The sequence below is a fragment of the Papilio machaon genome, chromosome 18 (genome assembly GCF_912999745.1).
Source record: "Papilio machaon chromosome 18, ilPapMach1.1, whole genome shotgun sequence".
Classification (NCBI taxonomy): Eukaryota; Metazoa; Arthropoda; class Insecta; order Lepidoptera; family Papilionidae; genus Papilio; species Papilio machaon.
In genome coordinates this window covers 2,421,962-2,441,428 of record NC_060003.1, presented here as the reverse complement: position 1 = coordinate 2,441,428, position 19,467 = coordinate 2,421,962, and the positions used below count along the sequence as shown (strand labels likewise).

At 33.8% G+C, this 19,467-nt stretch overlaps 5 protein-coding genes across 6 annotated transcripts; 4 read left to right on the top strand and 1 right to left on the bottom strand.

The window, feature by feature from the left end:
* Window positions 1–142: 142 nt before the first annotated feature.
* Window positions 143–2,168, bottom strand: LOC106715431 (40S ribosomal protein S27). Its single transcript, XM_014508718.2, has 3 exons — window positions 2,073–2,168; window positions 1,539–1,758; window positions 143–297 (listed from the first exon to the last, which is right to left on the bottom strand). The coding sequence occupies exons 1-3, from the start codon at window positions 2,076–2,078 to the stop codon at window positions 269–271; spliced, it is 255 nt and encodes an 84-aa protein (XP_014364204.1). The 5' UTR covers window positions 2,079–2,168; the 3' UTR covers window positions 143–268.
* Window positions 2,169–2,523: 355 nt separating this feature from the next.
* Window positions 2,524–4,283, top strand: LOC106715448 (DNA-directed RNA polymerases I, II, and III subunit RPABC2). Its single transcript, XM_014508738.2, has 2 exons — window positions 2,524–2,840; window positions 4,033–4,283. The coding sequence occupies exons 1-2, from the start codon at window positions 2,630–2,632 to the stop codon at window positions 4,218–4,220; spliced, it is 399 nt and encodes a 132-aa protein (XP_014364224.1). The 5' UTR covers window positions 2,524–2,629; the 3' UTR covers window positions 4,221–4,283.
* Window positions 4,284–7,514: 3,231 nt separating this feature from the next.
* On the top strand, window positions 7,515–16,957 carry LOC106715485 (sarcalumenin). Of its 2 annotated transcripts, none has more exons than XM_014508782.2 (11): window positions 7,515–7,599; window positions 7,839–7,993; window positions 11,481–11,570; window positions 12,798–13,130; window positions 13,206–13,924; window positions 14,101–14,422; window positions 14,497–14,669; window positions 14,892–15,083; window positions 15,315–15,578; window positions 15,803–15,966; window positions 16,252–16,957. In XM_014508782.2, exons 2-11 carry the CDS (start codon window positions 7,912–7,914, stop codon window positions 16,460–16,462), a joined length of 2,550 nt encoding a protein of 849 aa, XP_014364268.2. In that variant the 5' UTR covers window positions 7,515–7,599; window positions 7,839–7,911; the 3' UTR covers window positions 16,463–16,957. The 2 variants fall into 2 exon arrangements, with proteins under 2 accessions (XP_014364268.2, XP_014364269.2); XM_014508783.2 differs by having other exon boundaries at window positions 7,590–7,660.
* A 771-nt stretch (window positions 16,958–17,728) lies between these two features.
* On the top strand, window positions 17,729–18,245 carry LOC106715430 (COX assembly mitochondrial protein 2 homolog). Its single transcript, XM_014508717.2, has 2 exons — window positions 17,729–17,923; window positions 18,078–18,245. The coding sequence occupies exons 1-2, from the start codon at window positions 17,843–17,845 to the stop codon at window positions 18,243–18,245; spliced, it is 249 nt and encodes an 82-aa protein (XP_014364203.1). The 5' UTR covers window positions 17,729–17,842.
* Window positions 18,246–18,266: 21 nt separating this feature from the next.
* Window positions 18,267–19,410, top strand: LOC106715428 (protein Abitram). The gene has a single exon (XM_014508716.2). The coding sequence runs from the start codon at window positions 18,267–18,269 to the stop codon at window positions 18,798–18,800; it is 534 nt and encodes a 177-aa protein (XP_014364202.1). The 3' UTR covers window positions 18,801–19,410.
* Window positions 19,411–19,467: the final 57 nt, after the last annotated feature.

Sequence of the window (19,467 nt, the reverse complement as noted above, 5' to 3'; positions counted from 1 at the left end):
AGGCTATTATTGGCTAGAAAATTATTCATACTTGTCATTTCATATTATGGCACATAAACATATTAACTTCTATATTTATTTGTTATGTATTATGTTATAATAAAACAAGACATGGATGGAATATCTAGAACAAACACAAAAATCCTTTCGAAAAAGCCTTTATTCACGCTTTAATGGATCCATTTTAATGAATTAGTAAAAGTATAATTCGTTCACAGAACTGGAAATAAAATGCAAATCTTAAATTAGGGCTTCTCTCAAGGATAACTTAATGTTGTTTTCTTCTAAACGAACAACCTGTAACAGATATAAAATTATGTTGTTAACAAATAATTTTTTATTCCTTCTCAGAAAATTTTAAAATGGCTTATTGGTGTAAATGTTTCTATCTATCACATTGAACACTATTTATTACGCTTTTTTTAAATTCCGCGCGGACGAAGTCGCGGGTAACAGCTAGTCACTCATAAATTTAAAATAAACAGACAATTAACCCACAAAAAATCACCAGCCTAATCAGTGTTAATTTTAATATATTTTGGTAACCTTCACTTTAAATATTTATTTATTAACACTTTTCAAAAGATTAAAGGAATATCAAATAAAAGTGGACAACACAAAAAATCATCAACATCAAATATGAGGAAATAAAAAATGGTGTAAAACTATACTGAATTAGCATCAAAACTTTAAACCATAGACTAATTAGAATTGCATAAATTCTGGCATAATTCAAAACATTTTTTAAATCCTCACATACTAAAAAAAAGGAAGTTTTACTTTTTTTTAAAACTTAATTTTTTTCATAACTTTGTATAAACCTAATTTTATCACTCAATATTAACTAAATAACATGAAAATCAAATATCAATTTGGCCTAGAATTTAATGTGCCTCTGTAATTTAAGGACAAGTTTCATAATTATAAAAGCCAATATTATAATTTACATTGTGGTAAATACTAAAATTGTCCTAAAAATCACATTCTATAGGAATAGTAAAATTTATATTAACTTTATTGCACAACATGTTGCATTTACTGAAGCTGATACCCTATGTTGTGCAACAGATTCCTTCAAATTACGGTCTTGAAAATTATTGCACCATATTTTGATATGCAAAATATTGCACCAAATTATGATACTGTAAGTTCTTTAACATGAGTGTCCCATGTGTGTACCCTGAACTTGTGACTTAAAATTAACAGTTAATTTTAAGTCACAAGTCCAGGGTATCCAGAAAAACTTTAATGTAAACCAAAACTAAACTTTGTTCTTTTAAGAACTACAAAATTTTTAAGTTTAAATATTGTGTTTTAGAAAAATATTTGAAGGTTTATAAAGATAAGATGATTTGAATGAATCAGTTTTTATAGAATTTGTATCAAAACAATCAACAAGTGCATAAACTTTTTTGTTTGAAACTATTATTTCTGTTTAGGAACTTACACATTTGTCTAATATGTAAATTATAGGTTTAGGTTGCAGAACTTTTTGATTTACATAAACTATCCTAAGTAGTATGTGAGGAAATTTTTACCTTCGGTTAACCTAGCTCGACCACCAGTAGGCTGGCAAAGGATTGTTGAACAACCAGCGCACACCACTACCCTTTGCGCGTGACTGAAAACTGTTGTGATTTTGTAGCAGCCGGGGCATTTTACATCCATGAAATATGAGTTTGGATGCGGCACCAGCCTCTTTAGCTTGTGTTTCCTCCTCTCCGACGCGGGCGACGGATGCAAAAGATCAACAGCGAGCTGAAAACGTTTTTATTTAGGTTAGTTTCACAGCACTGAGTAATCCGATTCGTTAGTCGCATTTCACAAATTAAGCCACTATACACTATTGTTATTTTAACTTTTTTTCCTGAATGGAGGTTAGATTATTTTGTTGAATGTGTAGTCGAGATGTCAACTCCTGCCATGTGTTTATCTCAACTTATGCGCAGTTTGAGTTTCAATGTATTTTTCAACTAAAATAAGTTATCAAAATCAATAGCGGAATGTCACAAAGAACTACTTAATTTAACATATTAAGGTATCACTGATTGATAATTTTTAATAAAACACACCGGCATGGTTACAGCTTCGATGCAGAACCGGAAAAGGAAAGACGTAAAATGTAGCAAAGACAGGAGAACAATACCATAAATATTACAGATAAAATATACAATGCCTTACGTTCCATGTCAAGCAAATTGCGTAAATTTCACTTTCACTAAAACTTAACTGATACCAAGCAAAATTTTAATTAGAACTTTAAAGAAATCTTTAATTTTTAAGCGAAATGTCCAAATTGCTAGGTAACTTTTGTATGAGTTGGGTTTTGATAAATCAAGATAAGAAAGCAAAATGAAAGCACACAAGATAAATTTTGAATATTCGGACAAAAAATATTGTTAAAAGTACTCATAGTACTTTTTAAACAATAGTTTTATTTCTAATTTTTTCTTTCATTGATTTCTAAAGACACATTATAATTTCTTTTCAGTTTCATCATTTCAATATTTATCTGTTGAACCTGTCATTTTGTCACATTGTGATTTGTTGTCGTATACCGTATTTATTACAAACCGTACTTAAAATATTAAAAGAATTTAACTTATATTGTATTAAACTCATTATAATAATGGCTGACGAAGAATACGAAGCTGAGGATGCGGGTGCGGATTACGATGACATCGCAGAAGAGGACGATAACATAGAGGAGACCGAAGAACAAGAAGAAGATGGTTTCAATACCCAGTGTGTTGCTCCGGGCCAAGCTGGTGGTGGAGTAGAGAAGTCCAAAAGAATTACCACAAGATATATGACAAAATATGAAAGAGCTAGAGTTTTAGGTAAAGTAAACAACATTTTTTTTAACTGAACAAAACACTTAAACCATAAGGTTACTGTTATCTTTTAATAATACAGTAGAATCCGTTTATTATGACTCCGCCTATATTGACCAACCGATTATTATGACGTAATTGCACTAGGAAGTTTGTTTTCCATATAAAATTCTTATAATCAAGTCGGATATTATGACTTTCCTTACAGTGACATGTCGCTTATTATGACCGGTTATAATGGCCGACATAATTCTTTACACCTTCGGTAAAGTTCACTGATTCCCAATGATATTCGGCACGTGGCTCATTTTTGTTTTGAATCTCAGTTTCTCAGTGAGTAATTGACACTTGAAGGTCACGCAGAGTGAAAAAAAATTCATCTAAACGGCGCGGCGTAAAGCATTTACGATTGAGGAGAAAGGTGCAATGCAGATTAGAAAATGGAGAATCAAACTCGTCTCTCGCAAAGGAATTTGGCGCGGGTCATTCGACAATCTCAATGATTTTTAAAAACAAGAACCGCATTAAGCAATCCTTCAATTCAAATGTTTTGAAACCGAAGAGGCTTCGAAAATTGCGACAAGAAAATGTTGATCAAGCATTAATTCAGTGGTTTAAAATCATAAGAAACAAAGGAATACCTATCAGCGGCCCTGGGTTACATAAAAACGGTTTTTTTTCCATAAAATGCTTTGTATGACGTCCGCTTATTATGATGTGTTTGTCAATTCCTTTCGATGTCATAATAAACGAATTCTACTGTATATATTGATTTATTTTTAGTGTAGTGTTTATAATTAATTAATATGCATTCAGTAAAATAGAAAATATTGCATTAAATCTGCAAAATATTGTTTTATAATTTGTATTTGAGGTTATAAACAATCAAACACTTTGGTTATATTCCCTAAGTTTGTCTTTATATTTTTTTTTTCATTTTTAAAACAGTCACCCCAATTAGTAACAAGCTACAATTCTATTCATCATAAAATTATTTAAAATAATAATAATGATAATCTTCATTTATTGCAAATATATGATAACAATATAACGCAAAATGTTTAAATATGGGTTTTCACTGACTCATATAATGTAATTTATCTCATTCTTTAACAGCTAAAATTAAAACAAAAACATGTTTGTATAACTGTTGCAGCAGTGGAAACCCAAAGTAATGTTAGATGTAATATTATTTCAGGTACTAGAGCTCTACAGATAGCTATGTGTGCTCCAGTTATGGTGGAATTGGAAGGTGAAACGGATCCTCTACAAATAGCTATGAAAGAATTGAAACAGAGAAAGATACCTATCATAATACGGAGATATTTACCTGACCATTCCTACGAAGATTGGAGTATAGATGAACTTATTATCATTGACCATTAATGCTAAGTAGAAATAAGAATAACTTTACAAGACGAAAAGATTTATAACATACTAGCTGTCGCCCGCGACTCCGTCCGCGCGCATTTAAAAAAAAAATTGAAAAATAGATGTTGGCCGATTCTCAGACCTACTGAATATGCTCACAAAATTTCATTCATTCTCAGACCGATTCTCATGAAATTTTGTGAGCATATTCAGTAGGTCTGAGAATCGGCCAACATCTATTTTTCATTTTTTTTTTTAAATTGCGCGCGGACGGAGTCGCGGGCGACAGCTAGTATTAGATAGACTTATGTCAATTATTGAGCTTTGGGAAGAAATGTTATAGTAATTTTTTTCTATTCAATCAAAAACATGAAATGGCACTTTTGATAAAGCAAAAATGATAAAAAAATATAAATCAAGATAAAACTGTTTGTGTATAATTATTTTTTTTATAATACAATAAAGTTGAGAACAGTGCCATCTAGTTAGAGATGAAAAAAAGTTTTACATTACTATGAAACTTACAGATCAAATTACATAATTAATATTTATTCCAAAGCTCATATTTTTATTAAATTGAAAATAACTGTTGTGTAAAATTAAATAATTTTAAATCTCGTAATAAATAAGTTTTCATATTATACTTTTTCAATTATTGATTTGCAATTGCAAATTTGTAAGTAATCCTACATTTTATTTACTAAATGCAATTTGTTCGAAATATCATACTTTAATCTCAGAATAAAATATTTATCTATTTATAATAATACTAGCACCAAATGGAAATCTTTATTTACTTTTGATGGGTGTTTCAGCCCCCGCTTCAATCTGCTTAATTTGAAACATGCCTTTGGACCATACAGGACTACAGTAACAATGATATATTCAAAAATAGTTTTCTAAAAAGAGAGTAGCTTTTTCTTATCGAGGCTTTTGAGTTTCCTACATAATAATCAATTGGTTATAATGTCCTGTTTGTAGTATGTAGTGGATAACACCTTGCAACCTACAATTATTTGGCTAAAATTAGATTCGCAAATTTATTTTTTCCTTTCATTATATCAACAATATCTACTACATTTCTTATTTGACATGTGAATCAATATTATTTTCCGCTGTTCTACACCAAGGCCTTCCGTGGACTAGAGGGGTTCATCTGGACTACTTTGAGTGATCCAGGAATTAAGTAAAGACTGTATGCCAGAAATTAACTACAAATTTCGTTGTTGCTTTGTTATTTTAACTGAAATGTACATTTAATCTATATATATTTATAGAACTGGTGTGTCTGTATGAATTATAGAAAAAAGATCATATTACATACAAATGATGTGTTTGCGTTGATGACAACGAAAAAGTAATTTTCATCTTGTATGTTTGTCTGTCCGCAAGGCTGTCTTTGTTCAGGATAATCTCGGTATGGCTGGAACGATTATAACGGAACGGAAAAATTTTGACGGGAAGGCTGATGAACGAGGGCATATTATAGCCTAATTTTTTTTTAAATTGTGAGCTGACGAAGTCGCGGGCCACCGCTAGTTACAAATAAAGATACATGTTGTAATTTTAGGAATGGCAGTTTGAAATGTAGGAGCGTGTGTTGTCGCGCATGCCTAACTATTGCCAAGCGATGTTGTACTGCCGTTATTAATCAATACACTTGTTTGTAAATGTTCGAAAGGCGAAAGGACAACCGTGTACATTAGGCTTGTCAGTTCCCCCACCGTAAAGCACGCAGCACATCTAAGTTATGGAGTGATTAGGCTTTAGTCCACCACGCTGGCCGAGTGCGGATTGGTTGATTTCATGTGGAAGTTGCAGCACAATGTTCACCTTCACCGTATTTAGGATATTGGAATCCAGTAGTAGCTGTCTATTAGAATAGCGGGGTCATTTTAGTTAAGGGGATTCTGCGGTAGTACACTAATTTTCGTTAAGTAAATGGTAAAAGAAATGATTAAGCTTTGGTAGTAAGTAGGTTTGTACTGGTATTACTAATCGAAAGCCTTCGGACAACCGGCCTTATGAGATTACACGTAGTGCATTTGTTAATGACCATATCAATAAGTTTTTTTTTTATATTATAAGGTGGCATACGAGCAAGCGGCCACCTCAATTCGCCTAAATAGCGAAGCAACTGCGGCCCATAGACATCCACAATTGCAGATGCGTTGTCTACTTTTAATCGACGGAGGAGGAGACGCACAAAAAGATAATATTTCTCCTTCCTATGCATCCCTGCCCCCCATCACATCCATTTCCCCCTTCTATCCTTTCCTTATAAGAAAATAATGGGAAGGGAAAAAATATTGAAATTGCGCCTCCGGGACATACACTCATCAGACGAAACGCTGTATATTACTTGACGTCTGCCTTCTGTGTGGGCGTTGTATAGCACCAGGCGAGCCAACCAATTCGTGCAAGAGATGTTGTTGTTGCTGGCGACTACCACTGTTTGATGATTGTGTGCACATTCTTCGTAAACATCGAATTTTATTGGCAGCGTATTAATTCTGTCAATGGAATAGTTTAATAGCTTAAATTCATTTTATTTGTTACTTGGTATGTTTAGGAAGTCAATTAAAGCGATAGTAGCTGAATTAACGTTGGAATGTATGGTATTCAAATAACTGTAGAGTTAACATTTTAGTGTTTTCATTACAAAAAAATGTGTTATGCTTATAATGTAGTTAACTATGCGCAGTGTTTCTTTAAGGGATAAAATCCGGACGGTTCTTAAAATCATTACGCTGAAGTGGCGATGGGTTGGTCACATCTGTCGTTCTAACGACGCCAGGGTAGAAAATCCTGGAAAGGAGACCACTAAAGGGGACCAGGACGGCGGGAAGTCGTTCGATGCGGAAGGCATTGGGGAAGGCCTAAACTATGTCCTATGATAATGAATGTTGTATTTTTATATGATTACCATTTATATAATACTCTTCAATAAATTTTACTTTTCCGTGCTTAAAATAAGAAGGTTTCATTTGAATAAGTAACAACCATCAACCTATCCTAACATTGTATATCCTGGAAAAGACAAAGAAATCAACATGGTTTTCCCCGTTCTTGTTATAAAAAGTAAGTCAAATTTGTGGACTGTGCGTACTGGAAATAAGTTCCTATCCGTGGTATCCTTTTGTGTCTTTATAAACGCTTCTATCCTGACATCTATTGTATCGACTAACGATGTAGTACCTTCTAAATTACTATAATTTTATTAAGAGTGTATCTTCAGCGACACGTCGACTTGTCATTTGTGATTCGGGAGAGCGAGGCGCGGGCGCACCCGCCTCCCCCCGCCCGCGTGTCTTGGCAGAGTGCGAATGCCGCAGGCGCGGGAGAGCCGCCAGTACCCGTCGACCAGCGATGCTGTGCTGTCTCCGGAAATAGAGTACGTCCGATCCATGCAGTGTCGCGAACCGCCCCCGAGCAGCCGCGCCATTCAAACTGTGGTTAATTATAGAGCGATACAGTTTACTTGCATTTCTAGACTACAATACGATTTCAATAATTTCACGAAGCGCTCTCATTAACCCCGGTTTGAGGAAAGCGACGCGAGTTGCATTCCGTCGAATGCCAGTCGCGTCGCGTCGCTGGTGCTTTGCGTGTGACCGTTGCCGTGGTCTGCAGGTGGAGGGTTGAAGTGCGCGAGTGTGTGTGCAAATGACTGGCCGCCCGCTCGACCGGGCCCAAGTTTGACACGATGTGGACCGAAAGGTTGAAGCTATGGCGGTTTATGTTGTGCGCGCTGCTGGCCGTGTCGGCGCTTGCGCTCCTCGCCAGAGGTGAGTCCGTTACACCGCGCGCTCGCTACCCCCGCGCTCTGCGTCACGTAAACCAAAACTATTTTCGGACGAACTTGCGCTGAAATTATGTAAAAGCTCGTCCGTGCTCTATTTTTGGCAATAACCTTAAGTGTGAATTATTACAAAATAAACTGCATTGCCTACATTTGAAGCGCACCTCTAAACCGCGAGAAGGTCGAAAAGTCGATTCGAGCTCGGCGCAAAGAAATCGCAGTCGCGCTCTTCCCGTTGTGCAAAGCTACGCAAATAGAAATACAGGGATTTGTCGTTATGCGTCGCCATCTTGTGAAAAACGATAGGATCATGACGACGACATTATAAAAATGAGATTCAAAAATAGGTCATATCATAACGCTTTTATAAATACCTTAGACATTGACATATAATGCGTTAGTTACGAGAAATAGTACAGTTAATATTTAAAAATACTGTCGTAACTAATTTAGTACAAGATTTTTACTGTATTAGGCAAAATTTGGTGAAAAATCAGTTACTTTGTCACTAAAAATAGATAAGACATATATAAAGTGTTAACGATGTAATGATTTTATGGTGACAATAAATTTGAGATGTTAATGGCATAACAAGGTCAATCTTGAAAGATCATAAAAACTGGATGAAAAATCTTCGACGAAATAATCTTGCACGCAGAAAAACAATATAAAACGCATATATTAATAAAACACATAATTTATTACAAATCTGACTATGTATAAAGTATAATTTAAACACTTACTGTACTTTTTTCTAATAGTTTATAAGATACGCAACTACCCACAATATTATAGTAAAATACGCAACTACCCCCAATATTATAATTATAATTCTCTCCTGGACTGGATTTAATTTTCCTCCCTAACTCCCTTCCACTATCTACCGACCTTGGCTAATGAAAACGTCGCGGAAGACAGTAAAATATCCTTGCAGTCAACAACACGTGGTTGTCAATAGTAGAGTATCGTAATTGTCTACTATTACTCCACTGTCCATTTATAAATCAAACTTGTAAATTATTTATATATAAATAAATATACTATCTACAATATTGGAATTTATTGTATTAATTCCGAGGACTCAACTACGTACTATATCTTACTTCTTACTAATATTTTAAATGCGAATGTTTAGATGGATGGGATGGATGTTAGTTTGAAGGTATCTCTGGTACAACTCAACGGAACTTGATGAATTTGGTACAGATGTAGAACATAGTTTGAAAGAACACATAAGATTTTTCTTAAAGTTTTTTAATGCCGCGCGGACAGAGCCACGAGCGACAGCTAGTAAAATATAAGGTAAGTCGGTACATGAAATTTCGAAAAATTCGAAAGTCGAAAAATATTGATACATTGAATCGATCCCGGAGCTGTAGATTCGAAGTCTAGTGTGCGTATCATGTATATTTGCGACGATCGCCTTCATACCGTCATCGTCAATTATGTTAAATTAAGGATGAGATTTTTGGTTTATAAATTTTGTTGATGACAATTCTATGGCGATTGTTCCAAATATTTCGACAGATATTATTATTCCGACAGGCCCACAGTCCTTGCTTTAATCCTTGCGCCGTCTATGCCCAAAAATTGTCTCGTATATTTAAGACTAGCGGTGTCCGTGTCCTCACTACCTTCCCGTCAAAGTCCCGTCAAAATTGGTCCAGCCGTTCAGAGATTACCAGGAACGTGCCCTAGCGGATAGACATATAGACAGTTACGTATCAGCAAATAAATAAATCTATATCAGTTTTGGTTTCTTGCTCAAAAACATCGTTTTAGTTTTAGTTACCTACGGCCGTAGTAGTTTTCAATCAATTTGAAACCGTTAATTTTAAATTGAATCGGTGTCATCTCACATATATCAAAGACTCACGTTTTAAATATTTAAATTAAACAATGAAAATAAACATTTTAAACTAGATCCATTGAAGTGAGTCAATCAGATTGATTTCATTCACACAGATTCGTGTTAATATACATCGGCTTTAGTGTTTCTACCAATCAATGTATCAATGTATTCGGGAAAAGATTCGACTTTCTGGTATAAAAAAATCAAAATGAAACTCGACATATTTCGTTATTTCAGATTACATAAATTTAACAATTTACGAATAATCTGTCACAAACAAATAATTATCGGTCAAAGATATGAAAATTAAGTTATATTCACTGAGAGGTTAGAGTTGTGAAAAAAACGTTCCAGACCGGGGAAAGTAATCGATTCTCTGATAACAATATTTTCAATATGGCGAAGCCCTTCAGCGCTCATTACGTAGCGAGTCCTTGAACGTCTCGCTTCCTAGACCATGCCTTTGATTGAAGACAAGTATAGAATCCAAGGGCTATTTATTGCCTTAGGTTATAACGCCATTGTGGATCAATATGATTTTTATTTGCATGTATTTTATTGCGTTAACCCAAAAACGATTTTTATTTGGTTTGTGTAGATTTAACTCTGTAGGTAACTATTTTATTACAACGCAGATCACTTTCTTCTGGAGCTATTTTAAACGCAAATAACGTAGCAAGGTCTGAGATGACGTCACCACTTTGTTTTCGTGACCTAGTCAGTTTATAAGCGTTACGCCAGCGCACAGACTTAATTATTTATTTAATTTTTATTTCACCGAGCAGGAAAATAAAAAGCTCCGGTTAAAAAGATTTGAAAATTGTTTAAGTTTTTTTTTGCGTTTTATGTTTTTTGTTAACAAGAAAAGCTTGGAGTTGGTATGATTATTATAATGTAAACGTATTTAAAAGGTAAAAGAGGGGATCCTCACAGGAAATTTGCTTACAAAAACCAAGGACCTCATTCTGACTTCTGATATGTATTCTGATTTCTGTATTTGTTAAAAGTTAAATTAGGTACATGTATATATTGAAAAAATATTTGTTTGTTCATTGGTGTCTCATACAAAATCACAGTAAAGTGTTTTAGATCTTACCATAATATTATAAATTCGAATGTTTAGATGGATGGATGGATGTTTGTTATTTGGTATCTCCGGGACGGCTCAACGGATCTTAATGAAATTTGGTGCAGATGTAGAACATAGTCTGGAAGAACACATAGACTACTAATTAAGTTTTTTTTTTAATGCCGCGCGGCCGACAGTCTAAATTTTCGAGTTTTTATGCCCTTTTTTTATATTGTGAATGAGAATTTTTGCAAATTCCATTGCTTCTGTTTATAAATAAGATTGAAATAACATTTTCTGTATCAATTTCATGAAGTTTTAATATTAAATATTTTGTAGTGTAATGATTACGAACAATTTATTTTTTAAGGATAATTAGGAAAATGTATTTTGTAATATTGACCAGATTGTTATGTTGCTTCTAATAAACTCGGTTAATTGTAACATGTTGCAGATAAAACCTTAGATTTCGTTTAAACTCTGGTGTAATTTATTTAATATTTTTAGTAATAATATTTTTTGTTAATTAAAAAACATTTTTTCTGTTTACAGCTGACGATGACGACATACCTTTAGAGTCACAATGCCGTCCATATATCGAAAAAGCACTAAAAGAGCTCGAATCTGGAGACACTGAACCAGGTACTGTATATCAAATACCTACACAAAATATTATATAACCCAAACCATGAATCGTAATGTAACCTTGAGACAAGTAACTTTGTAAATAAATACATTGATTTCAGTGTACATACATAAGTAAACAGAAGTTACTTAGGTAAAGTTTCCTACTTAGTTTAGACACTAATCCAATCTAAAATACAGGGTGAACCTAGCTTATATATGCAGCCACAGAATTGGTATGCGTTATTTATCTTTCTTAATACCTTTAGTATTTTACTCCTTCATTATAAAAATCTTTGAACTGGCTGCCATTTGTCTAGTTTTCATTTTCAAAGGTTATTTTTTAGTGAGTTACTTTTTTATTTAATGTATTGTTTACTTGATACGTTGTATACTTGATAAAAATAAACAATACTGAATTACACGCTAGAATTTCCATTCAAAAAGCATTGGTACTATTTTAACTTTGACTAACAACCCTTCTGGTGTAGACTAATCTTTGGCCTAAGATCTCGCGCGGCATTTTGGGAGCTGAGCAATATTCTTGGCAATCTTTTGTCCAATTTTTTTAGCTACGATACTACGCTCCTATACACTGGATACTACTTTGACAACATTTTTTAAACAAGAATTTTGGTCTCAGAAACCTACGTTTAGACTGGGATATATTTAACAAAGGTGTAACCATTCTATCTTGTTACTATGTATTAATTTAGCACAATAGAAGACGTCACTTGACCTCTTTAAAATATTGTAATAAATCTTAGAATAATATCTATTAATATTGTAGCGAACGCAGTGCAACATAATAGAGTATTTGGATATAGTAGATTACTAAATTTACAGTAAAATTTTCATGAAGATAAAATTGAATGAATTTGTATCGAAGCCTAAGCTAACCCGTACGAATTGGTATACCATTTAGTTAACATGAAAGTTTTCGTAGACTGATTTCCTTTTAACAACCTTGAGTTCTCAATGTAAGTCACGATGTGTCAAATAAAACTATTTTAACAGCGAACAAGCGTCAACAGAACATTACGTCAGTAATTAAATATCAGGAATAGATATTGCTAAGCCGCAAATAAAACAAACGAGTCACAATAATTATTTCGTTGCGTAATTAACATGTGTCGTAAATTACCCCATGAAAAGAATCACTTTTAGAGCCGAGTAATTTTTTCGCTTGCAGATAATAACTCCTTATGATAATTCGCTGTTGTAAATTATTGTAATTGTTTACAGATTCATCAAGCAAAAACGACTCCAGTGAAGTTACCATAGATGACGAAACTAAAGAAATAAATTCTGCAGAAGATAATGTGAACCAAACTGGAGAAGATAGCAAAGAAGATGAAAGCAGTCAAGAAGATCTTCCCGTCGTCCAAGTCGCAGACGAACCTTACGTGTCTCAAGCTTTTGAAGAAGATGAAAAAAGTAGAGAAGACAACGATTCGAAAGAAGATGCGACTGCAGAAGCTGATGACAATGTCAGTGCTGAAGAACAGGTCGATAGCAAAGAAGACGATGGAGACAGTGAAGAACAAGCATCTGCTGATGAACAAAATGCCGAAAAAGGTAATTAAGCAAATATTTAATTTAAACAAAGAGTAATATACAGTTCAGATTTATATAAGAAAAATTTAATTGCAGATAGTGGTGAAATCGCAGAAGAGGTAAACGTGGTTGAAACCGATGATGATAAAAGTGAAGAAGATAACAAAGAGGATTCATCAGAAGCAACTGAAGCCGAAAGTCAAGAAGAAGAATTAGGTAAGGAAAGTGAAGAAACAAGTAAAGAAGGAGACACGGCAGAAGATGGAACAGAAGAAGCTGATGATTCAAAGGAAGAGGGTGCAGATGCTGAAACGGCCAACAGCAATGAAGATGATAAGAAAGACAAGGACGACGACGGATCTCAAGAAAAGGCTGAATCTGATGAAAAAGACGTGGAAGACAAGGAAGACAGTGGTTCTGAAGAGGTAAAGGATAACAAAGAATCAAAGGAAGAAAATGAAGACGAAACTGAGGCTGAAACTGAAGTAGAAGAGAAAGTTGAATCTGACTCGACAGCAGATTCCGAAGAAACTCCAGCCGAAACGGCAGATGAATCTGCTGAAGCGAGTGAGGACGAAGGTGAGAAATCGGCAGAGGCTGACGAGGCTACTGATAATGAATCTGAAAAGTCTGACGAAGCAGACGGCGAAAAGTCAGGAGAGGCTGAGGTAGATAAATCAGGAGAGGTCGACGAAGACAAGCCAAAAGAGGCTGAAGAAGATAAGTCAGCAGAAGCTGACGAAGAAGCCACTGATGGCGGCAAAGACGCCAAATCAGGAGAAGAAGAAGAATTGCCAGAGGAAGAATTATTGAAGGTATGTTAGGAACGAATATATATAATATCTGTGTGGCAATATTATAAATATTCCTTTTTAAGAGATCTAAGCAACATGTATGCTTTTAACTATTGTGTAAAGCAAATTATGCTGCTTGTAATAATCAGGTACTTAAATAAACAAACATATTGCTTTTTTCATACATCTTATTTTAGACAGGAGAAATCCCGGAGAATCTGAGATCGCGTGACCATATCATCCAGATATTGAGATTAGACGAAGAAGCCAGCGAGGCGGAGTTAATCATAGAAAAATCAGCAGATATCATACTGCGAGATTTGAAGAGAGTTTACGAGAATTCCATAAAGCCTTTGGAAGGGCTTTACAAATACAGGGACTTAAGTAACAGACACTTTGGTGATCCAGAAATATTTTCTAAGCCTTTAGTATTATTCATGGGACCATGGAGCGGAGGAAAATCAAGTATTTTAAACTATTTAACCGGTTTAGAGTTCACCGAGTGGTCTTTGAGAACTGGTAATTGTTTGTTTTTAAATTTTATTTTAATTTATCTAAAATAGAAATCCCTTAAATGATTTTGATAATTTTAGGCGCTGAACCATCACCAGCCTACTTTAACATTCTAATGCACGGTAAAGATCCAGAAGTGCTTGACGGGACTCAACTGGCAGCCGATTGGACATTCTCCGGATTACAAAAGTTCGGCCAAGGATTAGAGGAGCGCCTTAGAGGTCTCAAATACCCTAGCAAACTATTAGAAAAGGTAAATATTTACAAAAAATCATACGGCACCGTATTGGAACAAATTACCGGCTTCAACATTGTCCTAGTGGTAGAGTTAAATTGGAGTAAAAAGGTATTCGAAAGATATTGAACTAGAGCGTTACTTCTTCCGACATCTGCATTGAACATTAGATGAAATTGAGGTCAAGTGCCAATTTCTTTAAAAAAGTAGTAAGTAAATATTACGTTTTACCTGTTTCAGGTTAATATAGTTGAAATTCCCGGCATATTGGAAGTTAGAAAGCAAGTGTCCCGTGTGTTCCCGTTCAACGACGCCTGCCAGTGGTTTATCGATCGCGCAGACATTATCTTCCTCGTCTACGATCCCTCCAAGCTCGACGTCGGACCTGAAACTGAAGCTATACTCGATCAACTCAAGGGTAGAGAATCTCAGGTGAATCTTGATTTTTAAATTCCAAATGTTCGATATGCAAATGACTCATTAAGAAAATCAACGGATTTCCTAATAACGGAGTCATATAATTATAAAAAAATCGATATCTATTTTTAATTGCATTGCAGAACTTGAAAAATAAATTGGTTAAATTTTGGCAAGAAACTTGATTACCTTTGAAAATTCTATGTTCAAAAAAAAAAGAATATAAAACAAATTTTCCTCTTTCAGACACGTATCGTCCTTAACAAAGCAGACACTGTAAAACCTGAGGAATTAATGCGGGTTCAAAGCGCTCTGATATGGAACATCTCACCGTTGATGAGTTCAGCTCAACCTCCAGTCATGTATACAGTGTCATTATGGTCAATGCCATTTGAAGCAAGTGCACCGGCCCGGTTACTTCTGGCCCAAGAGCGGGAGCTACTGAGGGATCTTCGCCAAGCAGTTGACAGACGTATTGAGAATAAGATCGCCAGTGCTAGAAGATTCGCGGTAAGTAAAAATCAGGGAGTAAAAAAATTACGGAAGTGGGTCAAATAGTTTTTTTTCGATTGTAAAGTAGTCTAGCATAGTCTATTATTTTTTTATTTAGTATGTTTTTGTTCGTCTTAATAATAAGAAATTAGTTTCTCTTGTGTATGTGTTGAAAAAAAAATAGTTTTATTAATATAATTAACAGAAATAATTTTGTAACTGTAAATTTTATATATTTGCAGGTCCGTGTAAGAAATCACGCTAAAATGGTTGACTGTTACCTGACAACCTATTACAACCACAAGACCATTTTCGGCAACAAGAAACTGATTGCCGACGCTATCATAGAAAACCCTCAAAATTACCACATTTACGAGGGACTGAGCACACTAACAAACATTTCTAGGTAAGTGTAATATTTTATGAAAACAATGCTTCAATATAAAATAACGTAAAATTATTAAAAAGTATAGGTTGACTAATTTTTTCTATTTATAATTATTTTCTTTCTTATCCAATTATTATATATGTATTAGTACACCAATAAAATTACTTAGATTATTTCATATTTTCTGTTTACCGGCAACAACAATGGCATAAATGCCTTGTTTTTATTTCTTCAATTTTCCTTTTTTTTTATAACATGACTGTCTTCTTTGTAGCATTTAAAATATTTACTGTGTATTTTCAGATACGATCTTCCCGATCCGGAAACCTACAGGGACTTCTTCAGACTCAATCCCCTTTACGAGTTCCAACAGTTGTCCGCGACGTGCACTTATTTCCGCGGCTGTCCCATCACGCGGCTCGATGTTGCCATCGCCTACGACCTGCCCGAGCTCGTCGGCAAATATAAGAAGATGGTGGAGACCGCTACCCCCCAGGGCATGCCCAAAAGTTGAGACAAATTAACCCCCTTACCTTGTAACGCCTGCTTTTTTATTTTAGCAAATTGGTATAGATAATTATTTTTGGGCACATTATGCATTTCTTTATCTAATTTGGCGTCGAATCACATTTTTTAAAAGTTTCCTCCATAAATCGCATTTCGTATTCGTTCGTTGTTACCTTAATTTGCTTAAACACTCGCTTGTTCCTGTTTCTTTTTTTACGTGAATGGTGTCGTGTCGAATGTTTTAAATATTTTTATGGGTGTATTTTTCAAGATAGGAGATGCAAGCCAATTTCCAGTTTCCTTTTAAACACAGTTATCAAAATTTTATGATTTATATCTAGTCATTATGTTAAAGTTTGTTAGTGAAAACGTTGTTAATTTATTTATTTATTGGGGCGAGTTCCTTGAATTTTAGGTCTTAAGTACCATATGTATTAATGCGGTCTCTGCCATGATTCATCTTGTTCGAAGGAGGCGCAATATGGATATTTTATGGTTAATAAGTTAAATAAAATAAATAAAAAGTTTTTGCATTTTATTTTATAACTAACTTAAAAGATAAATATTAACTTTCATAATGTATCCCTGTTTGAAAACTTCAGACGAAGCTGGCTACAAATTACCTTTATGGACGAGTCGCTAGACTCGTATATAAATCAACCCTAAGTAGACTTGCTTAGCAATAAACTAATAGTTCGATTTGATAATGCTAGACTGTTGAGTCGAATAAACTACAAAACTTGAAAAAAACATTTTTGGATTATATTTTTAGAACACATATTAATTTTAAACATTGTTGTCTTACTAATATTGCAAACGCGAATTATTATGATTAATGGATGTTTATTAGAAAGTATCTACAGAACGGCTGCAAAGATCTCTCTGAATTTTGCCATAGATGTAGAACATAGTATCGAAAAACAGTTAAGCTACTAATTAAGTTATTTTTTAATCACGCGTGGACGGAGTCGAGGGCGACAGTTAGTTTTTAATAAATGCAAATAATTATTACTACTTTTAACAAGCCACACTACAAAGGCATTCTTTCAAACTAGCAACACATTACATAATTTTTTCAAGTCAATTTAAATTTTCTCTCGTTTCTCTGGCCTGTTTAATTTACAATGTTAAAAACACTAGTCCTCCACTTTGTCGGTTTATAAAAAAATGTGTTGTGTGTACAGTTTATTAAAAATATTTCAAAATATTCAATTTCGCTAGACAATATCTGAAGATAATAAAAAATCATTTTATTATCTGTAGAAGGAAGTGAAAGAAAAATAAATGTAAGTCTGACACTTTTTGTTGTAAATATGATAAGATTTTAATTTATTACAAGTGATTGATATACTATACTTAACGTAATTAGTTAATATTTAACAACGGAATGCATACGGATTTATCACCCCACTTGCATACTCATGAGTGCAATATCCTAATAAAAAAATTACAAGACTGTCATGTTGAGGTTAGTGCGGTTATAAGATAATGTTATTTTTTATTTGATAAATAATATTTTCAGAGTGTAGCACTTAGTGATAAAAGATTATTTTGACCTCTCGTTCACTATTAATAATTTAGAGATATTTGTATTTAACTTACTAACTTAGGTTATATTTCAGCATCCTTTCCGAAAATTTCTGGGATATTGCAACGATTTTGATAGGGATATGAGAAAGTGTTTGAAAGGCGAACGTTTAAGACGTCAAAAGGCAAATCACGAAGAAGCTATAAGAAGACATGCTGAAATTAGAGCTCGGATATTAGCTCAAGAACAGGTTAAACAATAGTTAGTGAAAAAATAAAATAAAATGGAATATGACATACTGCAGTCGATTAACTTAGAAGATTTATCCCACTTCAAATCCTTTACAGACCGTTATTTTAGCAAAAGATATGTACTCAACGTTAATGGAATTGAAAACAATGATATAATGCTTATGTTCCACTCAAATAGAATAACACTTTTAAGTCTTGCACCAAGTCATTTCTTCTTCAAGAAAACCGATCAATACAAAATTAATTTCAATATTGGCAACATTGATAGATTAACAAACACAGTAAAGGGTAAAGGAAAGAAAGGTGGACAAATGTTAACTCCAAATTCTGTTATTTGTAAAATTGAATATGATGATGGGACAACTTTTGACATACCTTGTTGCATGAAAGGCACACTTATTGAAGTTAATAAAGAATTAGCAAAAAACCCTGAACTATTAAGAGAACAGCCAGATTCTAGTGGTTTTATTGCAATTATGTTGTCAAGTATTGCGATATCCGATTCAACAAAAAGTGAGCTTTTAAATCATGAAGAGTATGTTAAAACTTTTAATGGTTGTTATTAGTAAGTAGAAAATAGATTGTTAAATAAATAGCCATAAATATTTTGTATTTAATTTGTTTTCTTTTATCACCAATGAAGGGACACAGAAAAATAGCTATTCGATAGGTTAATGTTAACACACACCTTTTGTGTATGCAAATAAATCTACAGTTTTGTTTATGACATTGTGATTGAACTAAGAGTTTGTAACATTACTCACCTTATTGTTACCAAACCACTGTACTAGCAAATTTATTAAATGACAATATGAAATTAAATGGATGTTAGTACAGACCAAGTTTGTCAGAGTTTTCAGAGATACAGTGTAAACTCTTTGTAACATTATCCTTTATAACAAATTCCCTGTAACATTGAAGTGAGCCCAACTTGGTTGGTTTGCGTTAAAACCTACATATTGAAACACTCTATAGCGATATGCCATTCTCTATTATGAAGAAATGTGTTCATATTTGTAGACAGTAAATATTTATTATCGGTATTATTGTTTATGTTATGTTATCTTGTTAATTTGGTTGTTTTTTTGTTCACTCCATATAACGATAACTCTCTATAACGACAAAAAAATGCTCAGTCCCATGAGTTACGTTACAAAGAGTTGAATTTAAATTTACACTGTATTTGAATTTAAATCTACTAAAAGTCTATAACTTTAATGATGAAAAAAGTTT